Source organism: Narcine bancroftii, chromosome 12 (genome assembly GCF_036971445.1).
Source record: "Narcine bancroftii isolate sNarBan1 chromosome 12, sNarBan1.hap1, whole genome shotgun sequence".
NCBI lineage: Eukaryota > Metazoa > Chordata > Chondrichthyes > Torpediniformes > Narcinidae > Narcine > Narcine bancroftii.
This window is the reverse complement of record NC_091480.1, coordinates 26,772,186-26,792,218: the sequence shown is the minus strand read 5'-3', so window position 1 is coordinate 26,792,218 and position 20,033 is coordinate 26,772,186. Positions and strand designations below refer to the sequence as shown.

General features: G+C 43.4%; 1 protein-coding gene across 2 annotated transcripts in view; it reads left to right on the top strand.

Moving 5' to 3' along the window:
• Positions 1 to 20,033, top strand: part of LOC138746515 (cytochrome P450 3A30-like) — a 117,901-nt gene that overhangs the window by 53,708 nt on the left and 44,160 nt on the right. The window contains exon 1 of one of the 2 annotated variants that reach the window (XM_069904739.1): positions 14,896 to 15,096. The exons of the other annotated variant lie outside the window; for it this stretch is intronic. Coding sequence (XP_069760840.1) covers positions 15,002 to 15,096 — 95 coding nt within the window. The 5' untranslated portion in view covers positions 14,896 to 15,001. Of the gene's footprint in view, positions 1 to 14,895; positions 15,097 to 20,033 lie in introns of those variants that run through there. 2 annotated transcript variants of the gene reach the window in all.

Here is a 20,033-nt window from a genome sequence, read left to right as displayed (position 1 = left end):
CAACATTGAGTTTCACGCCCTTCAATGTGCCCAGCTCATCCTTGAAAATGTCACTGTTCGGCAGCAGAATATCCTCCACCGTGTTTGGATAATTAATTTCACGCCAGTTGAGCTGGATTTTTACAAAGCAAGCCACAGCCCGAAAGACTGGGCCCTCTACCCTTGGCTATCACCAGCCTGGCTTCTGCCTTCTGATCCTTGGCTGAAGTATCCACATGTAACACCCCTAAATGGGTTGTCCCATATAGGCTCTGAGTTTTGAGTGTTGCCAGTCTGATGGGAGGAATGTTGGACCCCCAGGTCCTCCTGTCGTTCTTTCATTGATGACTGAATCAACCTCAAACTTAATATCCTTTCCTCTGACATTGACTATGGTAATATGGTTCAGGTGGTTCCTCATCTGTTACCAAACATATCGCAAACAGAAACTGTCTCTTCATCTGCTTCTTCTAGGTAATGTGTGGCTGTCAGTACCCATTGAGCTTTCCTCTGCCTAGACTTAATCTTATCCTTTGAACTCCTGCAATTCTTAACTAAATGTCTCTTTGCCACACCCATAGCCGACAGTACTTTTGAATTTGCACTTAATTGCATATTGCGTCCCTCCACACTGAAAACATTCCATTCGCTTTGCCTGTATGCCAGTCTCACTCCTGACTTGGTATACCGCTGGTGACAGTGACCACCCCACCTCTTCCCCCCGCCTGGCCCCGCCCACCCCCCCCCACCACTAGTGTCATTTCTGGATAACATTGGCATTATTACCATCTCCATGCCTTGGAAAATATCTAAGGCCTTCTTGAAAGTCAACTGTGGGGTTTTCCCCAACAAGCTGCGTTATGTAGCATCATTATTAATGCCACATGCCAATCTATCATGGAGCACATCATCCAATACTGCCTCGAAATCGCAATGCTCCGGCCTGCTGAAGTTTGGCCTCAAAATTGGGGACGGACGGTGCTGGCTTTCTGAAAAGGCTGTGAAACTTAAACCATTGGACTATCACAGAAGGTTTCAGATTGTGGTGGTTCCCCACGAGCTTGACCAGTTCATCCAATGGAATTTCCCCTGGTTCTCAGTGTGAAAAGTTCTTTATCCACTTGTAAGTTTTTTTTTGCCCCTCACACACTCAGGAGAATAGAGCACTTCTTAGCCTCCTCAGAAAGTGTCCCATCCTTTCTTCATTCTCCAGCCAATCCACATTTCCTTCCACAAATTCACCAATAATCCCAAACTTAACCATTCAAACACACAGCTCCAGTTCAAAACCGATCGACACTTCACAAAACCAGTTCAACTTGTTGCCAAAAATATGTAGCACTTCTACTTTAAAATAGCTACAATTATAAAAGATACAATCTGCCTGTTGTAAATAGAGTCAATTCCATTAACAAAAATAATCATCATAAAATCTTTTTTAGTGAAATAAAACAGAAAATGCAGGAAGAGCTCAGTGGGTCAGGCCTGACTTACTGCATACTTCCAGTATATGCTGTTTTGTTCAAATCTCCAGCATTGGCTACACTTTGAGAGAGCACATAGACCCTTGATTTAATGCCTCATCCAAGATTTAGCAGCTCTGAGAGTGCTGCACTCCCTCAGCATTACATTAGAACGCCAGACTAGAATTTTGCTCTCTGGTCTTCTGGTGTGAGATTTAAATCATTACCTGCTAAGCCAGGAGCAAGAATGCTCCGGCTGAAGTGTTATGGAACCAGGTTACATCAGAACATTTAAGAATGCCGGTGAATACCTGAAAGTATTTTTGCAGCCATGGGAAAGGAGCATGGGACAATGATTAATTTTTCTTTAAGATGTACAACACAGTTACAGGCCATTCCCACGACCCAATGCCGCCCAATTAACCTACAACCACCCCCCCCCGATATGTTTCGAACGGTGGGAGGAAACCAGAGCCCCCGGGAAAACCCATGTAGACACAGAGAACATACAAACTCCTCGCAGACATGGGATTCTAACTCTAGTCCCAATTGCTGATGCGACAACAGCGTTGCCATGAACCGCTACTCTAACTCTGCCACCCCAGTGCACGGCTCTTCCACAAATACAGAACAGGCCAAATTCCCACTTTAGAGTAATTATTCTACGATTCTACAAATTCTCTCCATTTTAAAGTGAATTAAATAGGAATAGTTGTCTAACAACATTTTTGTTCTGATAGAAGATCCTTGACAATCAGCTGTTTGGGGTCCTCTGGACTCATAACATGACAAATACAATAAAGGCAAGACATAGATTGATGCAATATAATTTTTTGCACCAGTAATATCTCACACTGCAAAAATTAGATAAGTTTAAATCAGATATTTCTTATCAATACTTTAGGTTTGCTGAGGAGAGAGGAACATTATACATTCAACTTGGGCACTTTCCAAGGCAAGACCATTTTGGATGGATCTGGGGAAACTCAGCAAATGACAAGAAATCAATTTCAACAGAACCCAGAGTTATTCTTATTGGGGAATATTACTGGTGCAAGACTTAAAATGAGCTTGTCCCAACATCAAACAATATTTGTTAAGATCACAGTGGCCAGGAAATGCATAGCAGTTACTTGGAAGTCTGATTCACATTTAGGTATAGCCCATGGAAATGTGTAGTTGTGTTCCCCCTTGAGAAGATTACTTATAACTTAAGAAATAAGTATGACACGTTCTTACAAATGTGGTAGCCATATTTACAACATGTAGGTGCAAATCTTTAATTGCGCCCCATCTCACCACGAGACGCAGGCTAAGGTCCCCTGGACATCCAAGTAAATTTTGAAAACGTGAAATTTGTAGGCTAGACAACGGACACCCGGCAATCCCTTTTTCTTTCTTTTTACTCATCTTTTTCTTTTCTTTGGGTCTTACTTTCTTTTCTTTATTCATTTATTTTTCATGGGAGGGTGGGTGGGATGGGGATTATACCAATCATGTATCATAGATTATTATTTTTACTCTATTCAATTTTTTTTAATTGATTGAATGTTTGGCTTTAAAAATGTATAAAAAACATTTAAAAAAATCTTAAGCAGAGATGAGAAATATTTTGCGATACATTGCGTGAGAGGGTGGTGGAAGACTCAATATTAAATTTCCAAACAATTGAATGATCTTGAAAGGAAAACAAAAGGCAGAGCTATGAGAAAAGACAAGGCTTATCGGGGCCATTGAATAGCTCTTTCAAAGGATCAGTGTGTTCATGAGCCAAATAGTCTCCTACTAGGAAGAATGATTTTGTTAAAAACATCATCAAAACAGCTAATGATTATGGTATGAACTGAACACAAGCAATAAATCAATAAAGCAATAGATATACAAAACATTATCAGGAAGCTTTAAAAAGTAAGAGTGTTTCAAAAGAGTGCTACTTGTTGACATTTGCCAGAAGGTTCTAAATGGAATTAGAATTCAGTCACTTTAAAAAATTGTCACAAGTTCCAGACTTGCAATGATGTTTGACAAACACAGAATTCTGAGACTCTCCGATATATTTGGAAATCTGAATCTCTGTTTGGACTCCAGCAAAAGACTTCAACCCTGCTGAGATTCCTTTGCATTTCGCTGGAAAATTTCGTGTGCCTAGTTAAGCCCTACAGATTTCAATGGGGGTTGGAGGGAAAGCAGATTTTAATTCTTTTGTTTTGTTCATGCTTTAATCAATGCAGTCAAAGGATTCACCTCCTTTTCTCCGCCAGTTTCCATAGCTCTTAATTCACTGACCTTGCAGTTCAATCCACCTCCCCTTTAATTACCCCCAATGATCCAATGTCGGCAACTTTCTGGAATAAATAATTCCGGAGATTCTTCACCCAGTTGCATGGGGCTTGTATTAGTGAATAAATGCAAGCTAATCTTATTGTCTGAATCCAACAATAATTGCATGAAGTACATAAGAACATTGCTCTAATCTGTGGTGTAAATTTGTACTGAATACCAGACGCTGTTTACATCCGGTACCGCACGGATGGCAGTCTCTTCAATCTGAGGCGCCTGCAAGCTCACACCAAGACACAAGAGAAACTTGTCCGTGAACTACTCTTTGCAGATGATGCCGCTTTAGTTGCCCATTCAGAGCCAGCTCTTCAGCGCTTGACGTCCTGCTTTGCGGAAACTGCCAAAATGTTTGGCCTGGAAGTCAGCCTGAAGAAAACTGAGGTCCTCCATCAGCCAGCTCCCCACCATGACTACCAGCCCCCCCACATCTCCATCGGGCACACAAAACTCAAAACGGTCAACCAGTTTACCTATCTCGGCTGCACCATTTCATCAGATGCAAGGATCGACAATGAGATAGACAACAGACTCGCCAAGGCAAATAGCGCCTTTGGAAGACTACACAAAAGAGTCTGGAAAAACAACCAACTGAAAAACCTCACAAAGATAAGCGTATACAGAGCCGTTGTCATACCCACACTCCTGTTCGGCTCCGAATCATGGGTCCTCTACCGGCACCACCTACGGCTCCTAGAACGCTTCCACCAGCGTTGTCTCCGCTCCATCCTCAACATCCATTGGAGCGCTTACACCCCTAACGTCGAAGTACTCGAGATGGCAGAGGTCGACAGCATCGAGTCCACGCTGCTGAAGATCCAGCTGCGCTGGATGGGTCACGTCTCCAGAATGGAGGACCATCGCCTTCCCAAGATCGTGTTATATGGCGAGCTCTCCACTGGCCACCGTGACAGAGGTGCACCAAAGAAAAGGTACAAGGACTGCCTAAAGAAATCTCTTGGTGCCTGCCACATTGACCACCGCCAGTGGGCTGATCTTGCCTCCAACCGTGCATCTTGGCGCCTCACAGTTTGGCGGGCAGCAACCTCCTTTGAAGAAGACCGCAGAGCCCACCTCACTGACAAAAGGCAAAGGAGGAAAAACCCAACACCCAACCCCAACCAACCAATTTTCCCTTGCAACCGCTGCAATCGTGTCTGCCTGTCCCGCATCGGACTTGTCAGCCACAAACGAGCCTGCAGCTGACGTGGACTTTTTACCCCCTCCATAAATCTTCGTCCGCGAAGCCAAGCCAAAGAAGACCAGCTGTGTTGAATGAAAGGGTTCATAACATCTAGCCAGTGTTATTGTCAATTATATACTTTCCTTGACACCAACTTGCATAGGCAGGACAAACCTTAACAGAAATGAGACATATTTTATGATCCTAACCTCTAAAAGTAGAAAGATGCCCTTCTCATTTAATCGACAAAATCATCACTGTTCACCAGATAGTTTCATTCCCTAGAACTATATAACACTTCAACACAGAACACAGGCCATTTGGCCCTTCTAGTCTTATGCTGACCATCATTCCATTAACCTATTCCCATTCCATAACCTCCAGACCTCTCCCATCCATGTATTTATCCATTTTATTCTTAAAACTTAAGATCGAACCCACATTCACCATATCAGATGGCAGCTCATTCCACATTCCCACCACTCTCTGTGAAGAACTTCCCCATAATATTCCCCCAAACCTTTCCCTTTTCAGCTCAAAACTATAACCTTGCATATTTTTCCCCCAATCTAAGTGGGAAAAGCCTACTCACATCCATTCTGTCTATACCTCTCATACAAGCCTTTATCAAATCATCCTTCATCACTCCAAAGAATAAAATCCTAACCTGTTTAATCTTTCTTTGTAATTCAACTCATGAAGACCCAAAAACAACCTAGTAAATCTTCTCTGCACTCTTTCCTGTGGGAAGGTGAGCAGAACTGCACTCAATATTAAAAAATTTGGCCTCCCTATTGTCTTAAACAACTTCAACATAACATCCCAATTCCTATACTCAATACTTTGACTTATAAAGGCTAAAATGCCAAAAGTTTTGTGTGTGAGACTCTCAAAAGTTGGAACTTGTGATGGTAAAACAGTCAATGGAAAAAAAAAATAGCAATCCAGAAAGTTATAGATGAATATTATTAATAAAAGGACAGTTTGGAGTGGAGTTAGAATAATCTCTTCAGGGTAAATCCCATGAGCAGCAGTTGGAACAGGTTGATTTAGAAAACTTTCAATTTGAGAGTGACCAAGAGAAAAGGAGATTTGAGGCAGAGGTCAAGAAACAAAGAAGTTTGAGATGGAGTTAGATAAAAGTACACTGGAGGTGTGGGAAGCAGCGGAAAAACAAAGGGAAGCAGCGGAAAAACAAAGGGAAGCAGCGGAAAAACAAAGGGAAGCAGCGGAAAAACAAAGGGAAGCAGCGGAAAAACAAAGGGAAGCAGCGGAAAAACAAAGGGAAGCAGCGGAAAAACAAAGGGAAGCAGCGGAAAAACAAAGGGAAGCAGCGGAAAAACAAAGGGAAGCAGCGGAAAAACAAAGGGAAGCAGCGGAAAAACAAAGGGAAGCAGCGGAAAAACAAAGGGAAGCAGCGGAAAAACAAAGGGAAGCAGCGGAAAAACAAAGGGAAGCAGCGGAAAAACAAAGGGAAGCAGCGGAAAAACAAAGGGAAGCAGCGGAAAAACAAAGGACTAGTTGTAATGGTTTGGGATCTCGCACAATAAAAACTCTAAACAACATTAATAGTTATTAATAAAAAAATGACCGTTTTGAAGATACCATTATCTTGGTGAATTTCTATTGGTGCTGGTCGTAACAGCACGCAAAATTAGCGAGACCCTCCCACCCCTCACACAGCTTCCTTCAGCTGCTGCCATCAGGAAAGAGATACAGGAGGATCAGAGCCAGCACCACCAGGCTGAAGACCAACTTCTTCCCAAAGGCAGTGAGAAGGCTGACCGGCCAAAGAAACTGCTCACATTGACCACCTGAGACTCTCGTATTTATGAAACAATATTAATTAATTTATTTTTGTAAATTAATACTTGTCCTGCATGTATATTGCCTGCCTGTATGTGTTATGTCTGGTTGTGTGTCTATGTTTAGCACGAGGATCAGAGAAGTGTTTTGTCAGGTTGTACTTGTGCCATCAGATGACAATAAACTTGACTTAACCAACTAACAATCTACATTAACATGCAAGTTAAACTGAAATTATTGGACTTCAGTCCAAGATGTTTGTAGTGGATGTTGCCATCTGGCACATTCCAGTTTCCTGAAGAATATGCTGAGTGACTAGCTGATGTTTTGTGCAGCCATCACAAAGGTTTTATGGTCCTACCTCCAACAGATGCTGAGGGGCTGGCTCCTCTGGTGAACAACCCAAACACTTGAAGAGTGCATTGTCCAAAGAGCCCATGTAAGTGACATTGGTGCTTTAATGCAAATTGAAGGCTGCAGTAATCAAGATAGTGGCATTGCTCTGGACCAAATCAGAGCAGGGCAGAGGTCTTTCAGCACTCCTCCATGTGGTTCTACTGCCTGGCCATTGTGCTCAATGACCACATGCAATACTGCTGGCAACAATTTTTACAACAAAGCTCTTCAGCGGAGGGAGCATATCAGCACCAACATCAAATAATGTAATTTCACACCAGGGATTAATCACCCTCTACCCCAACTCATAGCCCTGCTATTTTCCAAAGGAAAATGGACACCCTGCTGTAGGGGATTCAGCATATAGCTGTGTATCTGGATGATATTTTGATCATGGGAGCCACAGAGGTGGAGCATCTGGCTAACTTGGAACAGGTATTGAAGATGCTCTCAGAAGCAGGGCTGTGATTGAAACACAAAAAATGTATGTTCCTGGCACCGAGTGTGACCTACCTGGGACACAAAGTCATAGATGAGGGGCTCTGCCTGGTGGAGGACAAAGTGAGAGCTATCAAGGAGGTCCCAAGCCCAAAAGGCATCACAGAACTTAAATCATTTTTGGACATGGTGTATTATTATGGCAAGTTTCTTCCTGACCTCTCAAGGCTTTTAGCTTCCCACATCCGGCAGTCAGAACACTGGACTGCCCTAACAACTCCCTCCATTACCTAATTCCTCAGTTAATCAACTAGCTTAAAGAAACTTACCATTCTTACTTTACTGAGAGTAAACTCTGGCTCAGCTGCTACTCGACAAAGCCATGCTATCCCTCTCTGAGCCACTCCATCACTGGCTGCTTTAACACCTGCCCTTGTTTTTATGTCCCTATCTATTACCTCAATTGCTCCTTAGCTCTAATCAATGAACTCCTTTGCAGCCTCCTGACTCCAATTCAAAAAGAAGCAAGGTAAGGATTCCTTACCTTTTCAAACCTCCCTCTCAGCTGTGGATGCCGCGCACCTGTGAGGTCTGCCCTCTCCTTTCCCGACTTTTTAAAACAAACAAATAAATAAATAAATAGAAATCGGCTACCTGCAGCCTCCTGTCTCCAACTTGAAAACTTGCTGGTCAAAATGATCTCTGTCATGCTTTTCATTTATTGAAGAGTTTTGCAAAGAGAATTTTATTTTGTTTTGGATTATTGATGCAAAAAAAAATCCTCTATGGTGTATAGGTTTTCTATGTAGTTGTTTCTAGATTTGACCCCTTCCACTTTTTTTTAAAAAGAATGTAAGTTGTAGGCCTTGCTGTTGTAGCATAGGATGTCCAACTCAATTGTGAAAGTGGCAAATAAATAATTTTGTGTTCATATCGAGGTGGATCTCTGCAATGTAAAGTTAACACTACTTCAGGATTTTGAACTTTATAACTAATTATTTGGAACCCTATTGCAAAACTCAATCGAAGCAAATTCATGATCTTGATAATCTGGGCCCATGACAGTGACTACAGTTTCTGTACCATTTAGGGATGCCAGTGGGTCATGCAGAATACCGTCACTCACTACATTTTCTTAAAGTAATTGGATTTCAAATCCAAAGCACAAATTCAGCATCCCATGGACTCCCAGTACATGTCAGAAGTCAGCTACCCATAAATCTCAAGCTATTAGAGAAGTAGGTGGCTTAAAGTGAAAGGACAAGCAGGTGAAGGTATTAAAGGAAACAACCACTGATCAGACTATTCAGATTTATTGTCATTGAGGAGCTAATGCCCATGAATGGATTATTTATAGAAAGGGACCAAGGTGCAGAATATCTGTTTGAAGAAGTAGCGCAATGAAGCGCACAAAATCTGCAAAATTTCAGAGGTACTTATATGATTAGAAATTGCATGGCTCTGAGGCCGATGTCAGAACATCATTCATGAGGGTGAACCCTTGCAAGGTGTCAGGCCCTGATGGTGTACCTGACATGGCACTGAAAATCTGTGCCAACTAACTAGCTGGATTGTTCGCCAACATTTTCTTTTTTTTTAATTAAGGTTTTTCAATCAACATGGAGTTGCAAAACAAACAAATCAAAAAACATCACAGATATTTACAATAAAATGCCAAAACCGAACTACATGTTGATAGACAAAGAAGGAAGAATCAACACATTATCACAATTATCAAATTCTGCACTGTTTATAAACACAAAATTACACACTGGGCCGATCTTTAAAAAAAGCAGAAAATGGAAAAAAAGAAAAGAAGAGAAAAGAAAAAGACCTCCCTCCACCAAAGGAAAAGGAAAAATGAAAGAGGATATTCTCCTATCTTTGGCTTGGCTTCGCGGACGAAGATTTATGGAGGGGTAATGTCCACGTCAGCTGCAGGCTCGTTTGTGGCTGACAAGTCCGATGCGGGACAGGCAGACACGGTTGCAGCAGTTGCAAAGGAAAATTGGTTGGTTGGGGCTGGGTGTTGGGTTTTTCCTCCTTTGTCTTTTGTCAGTGAGGTGGGCTCCGCGGTCTTCTTCAAAGGAGGTTGCTGCCCGCCAAACTGTGAGGTGCCAAGATGCACAGTTTGAGGCGATATCAGCCCACTGGCGATGGTCAATGTGGCAGGTACCAAGAGCTTTCTTTAGGCAGTCCTTGTACCTCTTCTTTGGTGCACCTCTGTCTCGGTGGCCAGTGGAGAGCTCGCCATATGACATGATCTTGGGAAGGCGACGGTCCTCCATTCTGGAGACGTGACCTACCCAGCGCAGTTGGATCTTCAGCAGCGTGGATTCGATGCTGTCAGCCTCTGCCATCTCGAGTACTTCGATGTTGGAGATGAAGTCGCTCCAATGAATGTTGAGGATGGAGTGGAGACAACGTTCTAGGAGCCTATATGATGTGACAATATCATCTGTTTCCAAAAGCATTAATTACACACAGATGAAACATTATGTGATTCATCCAGAGCTTACTTCCACCCTTAAGGGATAAACATCTTGACATAGATATCACTTGGGATTCTGGAGGTAGTGGTATTGGAGACCGGAGGGGGGGATCATCAAAGGTTAACCCTGGTGAATCTTAAATACGGGTTCCATATTCTTAAAAACATGTTGTAACAATTTCTGAGGTTGTAAGTAATCTTCTCCAGGGGAACACAACTGTGAATTTCTGACTTCCAGCACATCAGACTCATTTGGGAATCAGATTTCCAAGTAATGGCCACCACTAAAGCGAGTTTAACAAATTTCAATTGATATTTCAACAGCCTCATTTTATGTCTTATATCTGCTAATTTCCCCAATAAAAACAATTCTGGCACCCGAGGGTATCGAATTCTGGTAATTTGTTCCTGGAGATTCCCCCAAGTCTTCTCAGAGATCTCACCGTAGGGCATGACCAGGTCGAATGCAAAAAGCTTCCTATATCTTGACCGCATCAAAGACATAAATTGGATAATTCAAATTTCAATTTATTTAATTTTTGTGGAGTAAGGTACAACTGATGCAAAAAAATTACATTAAACCTTACATTAATTGTATTGCTTATGTTGTCCCAACATAGGCCAGACCAGCAAAATGGATCAATTTCTATATCCATAATTGATTATCATCTCTCTCTTGACTTATCTAGCCTTTGTTTAGGGACTTCCACCTGAAGTAAGAAATATATTTTTTGAGATAAATTTGTTTGTGATTCCCCTTTCGAACCAGTCTCTATTTCAGTACATTGCGGTAAGGTCAGTGCTGGACCTAATTTATCCCTTAAATAAGATCTTAACTGAAGATAGGAGAAAAAGGATTCTGTGAGATTAATTCTGACTCAACTGCAGGCAAATTTTTACTTTGGGACATGTTAAAGGCATTTTTAAGGAGAAAAATTATAAGTTATGCCTCTAGGATTAAAAAGGAATATACGAGTGAGGTGGATGAATTGGAAAAGAAGATGACTATTTTAGAAAAGAACCTTCAACAAAGAGGCTCTGTGGGAAAAATAGAGAAGACTAATTAGTAAGAAGCTCAAGTGCAATAAAATAAACATATATGGAATGGAAAAAACGATAACAAAATCTAAGCAAAGGTGCTGTGAGTTAGGGGACAGAGCCTACAAGGTCTTTGCCTGGCAGTTGAAATCAGAGCAAGCCTCAAGAACAATAAATGCAATTAAGTCAAACATGGGCAGGATCTTCTATAAACCAAAGGACATAAATAAAACCATCACAGACATTTTCAATCTCTCATTGCTGCATTCAGAGTTTCCCACCTGCTGTCAAAAGGCATCAATCATTCCAGTGCACAAGAAGAGTAGGGTGAGCTGCCTCAACAACTATTGTCCAGTAGCACTGACATCTACTGTGACAAAATGCTTTTTGAGAGGTTGGTCATGACCAGAGTTTACACGCACCTAAGCAGAGATCCAGACCCACTGTAATTTGCCTATTGTCACAATCACTCCACAGCAGACACTGGCTTCCACTCAACTCTGAATCACCTAGAAACAGTAATTCATACATGTGGCTGCTCTTCATAGACTACAGCTCAGCCTTCAACACCATTATTCCCTCAGTGCTGGTCAAGAAGCTCCAAACCCTGGGCCTCTGCACCCCCCTCTGTAACTGGATCCTAGATTTTCTCATCGGAAGACCACAGTCAGTACGAATCAGAAATGATGTCTCCTACTCCTATCAACACAGATGCACCTTAAGGATGTGTGCTTAGCCCACTGCTCTACTCATTATTCAACAATGACTGTGTGGCCAGGCACATTTCCAATGCTATCTACAAATTTGGCGATGACACCATGGTTGTCGGCAGAATCACAAACGGCAATGAGCAAGCATACAGGAAGGAGATAGATCAGCTTGTTGAGTGGTGTCACGTCAACAACCTTGTGCTCAACATCAGCAAAACCAAAGAGAGATTGTGGACTTCAGGAGGAAGTCAGGAGAACAAGACCCAGTCCTCATCAAGGGCTCAGTAGCAGAGAGGCTCAGAACTTTAAATTCCTGGGTGTAAACATCACCAAGGATCTGTCCTGGAGCCTCCATGTCGATGCAATCATGGCTAGCCAGTGGCTATACTTTGTGAGGTTTTTGAGGAGATTCTGTATATCACCAAAGACTCTTAAAAGTTCTACAGGTGTATCTGGTTGGTTGCATCACTGTCTGGTACAGAGATGCCAATGGTCAGGACAAGAATTATCTCCAGAGGGTTTTTAATTCAGTCTGTGACATCATGGGCACCAGACTTCACTTCATTGAGGACATCTACAAGAGCTGGTGTCTTACAAAAGGACCCTCTATGCTCAAGGACCCCCACCACCCAGGCCATGCCCTCTTCACTCTGCTACCATCAGGAAAAAGGTACAGGAACTTAAAGATGAACACTCAGCGGCATAAGGACAACTTTTTCCCCGCTGCCTTCAGATTCCTGAATGATCAATGAACCAAAGACACTGCCTTTCTTTGACAATTCGTGCACTACTTCCATTTATTTTTTTGTAAGGAGAGTTATATGAATGTTTGCCCTGTGACGACGCTGCAAAACAAATTTCGGGACTTGTTCACGACAATAAATTCTGATTCTATTTGATTCTTGATAAGGCAATGTATAAAAATAAATGTTATCTTTATCTTTACGATTTAGAGTCACACAACGTTCAGAGGCCACATGACATCAATGGAAACTTAATGACTATGATGAAATATTTTTCTCAGGACAAGAATAAACACCAGAGGACATCTGGTATTGAGGACATCTACATGAGGCAGTGCCTTAAAATGTGGCTTCTATCTTCAAAGACCCCCACCACCCAGTGCCATGCCTTCTTCTCTCTGCTACCATCGGGAAAAAGGGACAGGAGCCTCAAGATGAGCATTCAACAGCACAGGGACAGCTTCTTCCCCGCTGCCATCAGATTCCTGAATGATCAATGAACCATGGGCACTGCCTTACCTTTTGTGCTCTACTATTTTTATTTATTTATAATAATGTTGTAAGATGATTAGAATATGAATGTTTGCACTATGAGCTGTCTATTTGTTATTGCACCATATAACCAGGCAACACAAGTGGTAACCTTAGTCCACGCTTTACTGTTAAACTCAAACAGTGTACAACAGGAGCTTCTTGTAATGGCGTCTGCTATCAGCCAAGTTTTTAACCGGCACACCTCGCAGGGACTCATGTATGCACAGTAGCACTGTGGCAAGTACGGTGGTCACAACGCAATTGCAGCGGGGGCAGAGCAGCCGATGGGAGCGGCTGCCTACTCCCCCTTTCTTGAGCAACTCCCCCCACATACCACAATCCATTTTGTTGCTGTACCTCTCAATAGGTACAGTTCAGCAATGGACGGCCAGTCCAATTTAGTCCTGATATTTTGGGTTGGGCTTACAAATACGCCCAGCGCGTGTGGCGAAGTAGGCACTGTAGAGTTTAAAACCTTGTGTTTTTGATTTTTAGTAATTTTGTACTATCCCTTTAAGGATTCATTGTTTTTGTTGAGTTCCCATAGTTACTATGTCATAATATCATAATATCTGAGCAGACGAGGAACTCGTTCTCACTTTTGGAATAACCATGGAAGAGACGTGAGCAGTCAAGAAACTTTGAATTTGTTACCTTGATCATATTAATCATTTATTATCATTTTAATTTGTTTGAAGTTGAGTATCTTTATCATTTACAATATGCTATGTTTTACTCATCATTACGAAGCTATGAAAAGGTTTATTCGCTTTTATCAATTAAAAATTAAAGCTATTTACAGCTGCAATTATGGAGTTTGATTTATTTAGATGAATAAGATGCAATTTGAAATATCGAGGCTTACGTTTCTTGGAAGATGACACTGGGAAATATTGGGAAATTGGGACATATTAGAAGCTGGGAAGTGTCATCTATATTTTTCAAGTCATCTACAGCCACTGATGGATGGGGTGCTTCAGCCTGAGAGGATGTGCCATCCGTTGCCTCAGGGGTGCTTCCACATGTTTCATGGGTTGTTCTTGAGGGAGCATTGGCTACCCCAGGTTCACATTCCAGAACTTGGTATATAGTCTCATCAGGAATGGTTCAGGATTGGGGCGGCTCCCTTATGGGTAGGATGTGTCGACTGTTTCTCCGATACACCCTTCCTCTGGATTTTACCAGGTATGACCTGTGCTCTTGATAACTCCTTTCAACTATGCCCATGAGGTCGTTATCTTGTGGAGTCTGCATCTTTCTGACTTGCGCTTCTGCTGAATGTCTCAAGTGGTCGGCTGTTTCTGTGGTAGCACCTTTTCTGCGTCAGTCTCCTGTTTGGTAGCTGGAACTTGTAAGTCCTTCAGCTGGGGGCTCCAGGAGACTTCCTTGGCACCAGCAGGGTTGTCCATGTCTGCCTGGACACGAGGCTCTGCGCCAGAAAGCCCAATGTGGCATCGCATTTCTGGTCATGGGCTGCTACAGCGAGACCTTGGCTGAGGACAACTTCTTTCTCACTTTTTAAAAAAAAACCAAAATCTTTTCAGTTGACTTTCCTGGCCATTTCTACCCAGGAAAGCCCTCTGACTTGCTGAATTCGTCCAGCAATTCTTTGCTGAAGACCCTTTCTAATGTATTTCTTCTATATATAGTTATGAAGCAATGAAATAAAAATGACGCTGTCATCTGCAAATAATAACGTGCATTGGACAAAGTTTAAAAAGGCAAGTCTCTGCACGTTTCACTACTTCACATCTGATCCCAACCTCTTCTGTTGACGTTGCGAGGATTAGAAAGTCAGAAGCCCTGCCCCCTTATTGGTGTCGACACCGAATCTCTCTGAGGAAAAGCATACACCACAGCAGCCGATCTCTGAAGTGTCTGGGATGCCTGTGATGTTCTCGGAGAGTTTGGGGGCGATCTGTCCCTCTCTGTCCACCCAGACGTGGATACTTCTGACATTCATCGTCTTACTGGGCTGGTAAGAAGTTTTCCTATTCAGAGTGCACCCTCGAGAGAGGAAAGTTTAATTCTGGCGCAAGCAGGGTAGACTCAGGGGTGGGCAGTAAGAATTCCTTTGCAATTAACCAGGGTGGGCTCAGGGGTGGACAGTAAGAATTCCTTTGCAATTAACCAGGGTGGGCTCAGGGGTGGGCAGTAAGAATTCCTTTGCAATTAACCAGGGTGGGCTCAGGGGTGGACAGTAAGAATTCCTTTGCAATTAACCAGGGTGGGCTCAGGGGTGGGCAGTAAGAATTCCTTTGCAATTAACCAGGGTGGGCTCAGGGGTGGGCAGTAAGAATTCCTTTGCAATTAACCAGGGTGGGCTCAGGGGTGGACAGTAAGAATTCCTTTGCAATTAACGAGGGTAGACTCAGGGGTGGGCAGTAAGAATTCCTTTGCAATTAACCAGGGTGGGCTCAGGGGTGGGCAGTAAGAATTCCTTTGCAAGTAACGAGGGTAGACTCAGGGGTGGGCAGTAAGAATTCCTTTGCAATTAACCAGGGTGGGCTCAGGGGTGGGCAGTAAGAATTCCTTTGCAATTAACCAGGGTGGGCTCAGGGGTGGACAGTAAGAATTCCTTTGCAAGTAACGAAGGTAGACTCAGGGGTGGGCAGTAAGAATTCCTTTGCAATTAACCAGGGTAGACTCAGGGGTGGGCAGTAAGAATTCCATTGCAGTTAACCAGGGTAGACTCAAGGGTGGACAGTAAGAATTTCTTTGCAATTAACCAGGGTAGAGTCAGGGAGTAGGAAGCAAATTACTTTAAAAAAAATCACGACGCCAGCGATACTGTTGAACATTAACGAGGGTTAGGTTCAGCTTGTGGGGATCAAGCTAAACCCAATAAAGTTTTTGATACTGGAGTGGGTGAGTGAAGGACGTAAGAGTCATTTTAAATCGAGGAATTTGTTGAGTCCAGTTTTTTTTCTCGCACGACCAACAAGTGGTCATTCAGGAAAAAGAATCTCAGGGTTGAATCTGAAGTCATGGAGATCTACTCTAACAATGAATCTGAATGTCACATTTCGATTTGTAAACACTGCATTGGTCTGGAGTGGGGTGTTTTATTTCACCCTTTTTGCTTCATTGCTATTTGTGACCAAAAACACTGATCATGTACTGCTGTATATAAAAGGGAAACAACCAATAGCTCCTTCAAAGCAGGGTGTAGAACACAAAGTGCATTGAACTTTGAGAGTCATTTGACCTGTCTACCTTTGGATACAGATTTATTGCTCATATAAAAAAAGGTATTATTATTTAGTGCCTTTCATAGCAACATCCCAAATTTCCTTGCGGCCAATGAAATAGTCTTGAATTGTGATCACCAATCTGATATGGAAAATCTGGTGGTCACTGTGCATACACCAAGCTCCTACAAACATCATTGTTATATAATGACACCTCATCTTCCTTCTTGGCTCCAACCGGATGGGATTAACATTGACTTCTCTGGTTTCCGTTAGCCTGCCCCCTTTCTTCTTTCCTCTGTTGTCTTTCTCTCATCTCTCTCTCAACTCTCTCCCCCTCCCTTCCCTTCTCTCTCTCTCACCCTTCTCTCTTCCCCCTCTCTCTACCCTTCTCTCTCTCCCACTTCTCTCTCTCTCCCCCTCTCTCTATCTCCCCCACCCCCCGCCACTCCTGTCACAGAGCCATAATCAATTCTCACCTTTCCACATTATATTCATTGGCCTGAACTCCTCCCCTGCCATTCTTCTGTCTTTATTCCGATGCTTTCCTGTTCTTATACCTTGAAGAAGGGCTCAAGCCTCAAACATCAGTTACCTCCTATGAATGCTGCGAAACCGCCTAAGTTCCTCCAACATTTGTGCGTGTGTTTTTACTACAATCACAGCACCTGCAGAATTTCATGTTTCACTGCAAACATTCCATGTTAGTTATCAGATATGGCACAATTCAACTGCATGAAAAGTTCTGGACAACAGGTCTTCTAGATTTTAGTTATCAGAATTTTTGTCAGAGTACATTCCTGACATCACATACAACCCTCAGTGCTGGATTAAGTTATTGCAGGGCCTGTAGCAAATATTTAAAAGGGGCCCAAAATTGTGCCCGCTGGCACATGTGCGGGGAAAGCACACACTGAAGTTGCCCCTCCACTGCCCTGTTAAAACTTACTAATGTGGCAACCCACTTACCAGCAAGCGAACCAGCTCCCAAAATGGTGGACATGCTGTGGAAAACACAGAAAATTGACCTGCATCCAACACAAGTTTTTATCTGGACTGATGATTCAATGATGATGTCACTTCCTGTCCACATGATAAGCCTAGAGGTGTCAGTCTTGCACTAGACTCCACAGTGTGTACATTGACTTCCCCACATACACATCAATTCGACAATATGTACACTGACGTGGAAAATTATTCTTCAATGCATGCCTTGGCTTTGGAACTGCCAATATTTTGGACTTCACAAACACATGTATGGTTTGACCAAGCAGAAGCGCAATTCTATTTGGGGCAGATTACATCTGATTCCACACAGTACTACTATGTAGTAAGTGCCTGGATCAAGAGACGGCATGTTGAGCTTCCAGTTTTCTGCAGCAGCTTTGGGAGGAGGGCAAGTAGATGGCGCTCAAGAATCTGCTCATCAATACCTTTGGCCTCTCAGGACGTGAGTAAGTGGCCCATTTACTTCACTTGGATGGCTTGGGAGATAGGACCCCTTCCATGCTCATAAATTAAATGCTGGCACTAGTGGAAGGGCATAGGCCCTGCCTCATGTTCGAGCAGGCTTTCTTGGAGCAGTTGTCAGAAGATATCCACGTGTTGCTGGCCGATGAGGATTTCAGTGACCCATGGAGAGTCGCGGCCCATGCTGACCTTCTATGACAGTCTAAGGAAGAAAGTGTGACAACCGCAGGACAGATCACCAGATCCCACTCACAGCAGCAGGACTGAGCAACTCCAACATTAGACCAGCACCAGGGTTGATCAAATCCGTTGTCAGACCATCAGTTGGCCAGGAGTCAACAGGCCAAAGGTAGCACCCATTGGTGTTTCTACCATCAATGATAGGGTCCAGAAGCTCACCATTGCTGACCCCACTGTGCATTTCAGGGAAACGCATTGGGCCAGCAGTTGCTAATGGCTGTGGTGGCTGGCCGTCAAGACAACCTTTTGTATGTCTGGTGTAGACATTCCGGCTGACATTTCTTGGTGGATACAGGGGCTGAGATCAGCATGTTTCCCCCTTTGGGGCATGACACACGTAACGGAAAACCTGGGTTATCAGTGAAAGCTGCAAACTGCAGTACTATCCAGACATTTGGCTCATTCAGGATCGCACTTTGGTTCAGTGATACCAAGTTCAGGTGGACATTCACATTGGCCGTGGTTGCACAACTGCTACTAGAAGCTGATTTTCTCAGAGTACATGGTCTGCTGTTTGATCTAGAAGGACAAAGGCTTGTTCATACCGGCATTTTCCAGACCTTCACCCTAGGTGAGATCAAGCTGCCAGCCCCATATCTAGACTCCATAACACTTTTGGAGAATGAATTCGCCAAGTTGTTGGTGGAATTCCCCGCAATTCACCTTGGCGATGCTGAAACAAGGGGAGCAGCACCACATACCAACCCAAGGGCCCCCGCTGCATGCCCAAGCTTGCAGGTTCCCTCCAGAAAAACTTTGTCTAGCCAAAGAGGAGTTTGAAAGGATGGAGGACATGGGTATCATACAACGGTCCGATAGCCTCTGGGCCTCCCTGCTCCACTTGTTATGCAAGGCCGCAGTTGGATGGAGACCCTGCGGTGATTACTGCAGGTTGAACAAAGTTACCCCACCAGATTGCTATGCAGTAATGCATCTACAGGACTCCACCTACAGGAAGCCCGCATCTTTTCCAAGGTGTACCTGGTCCAGGTGTATCATCAGATCCCGGTTCACCTGGATGACATTCCAATAACGGCAATTATTACGCCCTTTGGCCTTTTTGAATTCAGAAGGATGCCTTTTGGGCTCAAGAATGCTGCACAGATTTTCCAATGTTTAATGGACAGAGTGGGATGCGATATTGACTTTACTTTCATATACCTAGATGACATACTTATCGCTAGCCACAGTCGTCATGACCATCTGTCCCACCTGCACAAGCTTTTCACTCATTTGAATGAGTTTGTGCTGACCATTAACCCAGACACGTGTCAATTTGGGCTAGCGACCATGGACTTTCTGGCCCATAGAATCAACAAACATGGAGCAAAGTCACTACCGGCAAAGGTTGAGGCGATCCGGGCATTCATTAAGCCCAGCACAGTTAAAGACCTCCAGGAGTTTGTTGGAATGGTAAATATTTACTGTCAGTTTCTATCATCAGCGGCTCACATCATGCACCACCTTTTTGCCCTGATGTCAGGCAAGGAAAGGGATGTCACTTGGGACGAAGAATCTTCGGCAGCATTCGCGAATGCCACGGATGCATTGGCTAATGCTGCATTGCTGGTCCACCCAAGAACAGATGTCCTAACAGCCATGACAGTGGATGCATCCAGTAAAGGAGTAGGAGGGGTGCTTGAACGGTACATCGATGAGCATTGGAAACGTTGGCCTTCTTTAGCAAGCACCTAAGACCACCATAACACAAGTACAGTGCTTTTGATTGAGAATTGTTGGCACTGCACCTAGCTATCAGACATTTCAGTTACTTTCTAGAAGGCAGGCTTTTACAGACCACAAGCTGCTTACATTTGCCTTCACTATGATGTCAGATCCATGGTCGGCTCATCAACAGAGACATTTATCATATATTTCTGAGTTCACGATGGCATCGAGCACATCTCAGGAAAGGCCAGCATAGTGGCAGATGCACTGTCTCATCCGGCCATACAGTCCATGCAGACCTTAGCCCAAAGGGGTGGACTATGTTGCTCGCGAAAGTGTAACAGAC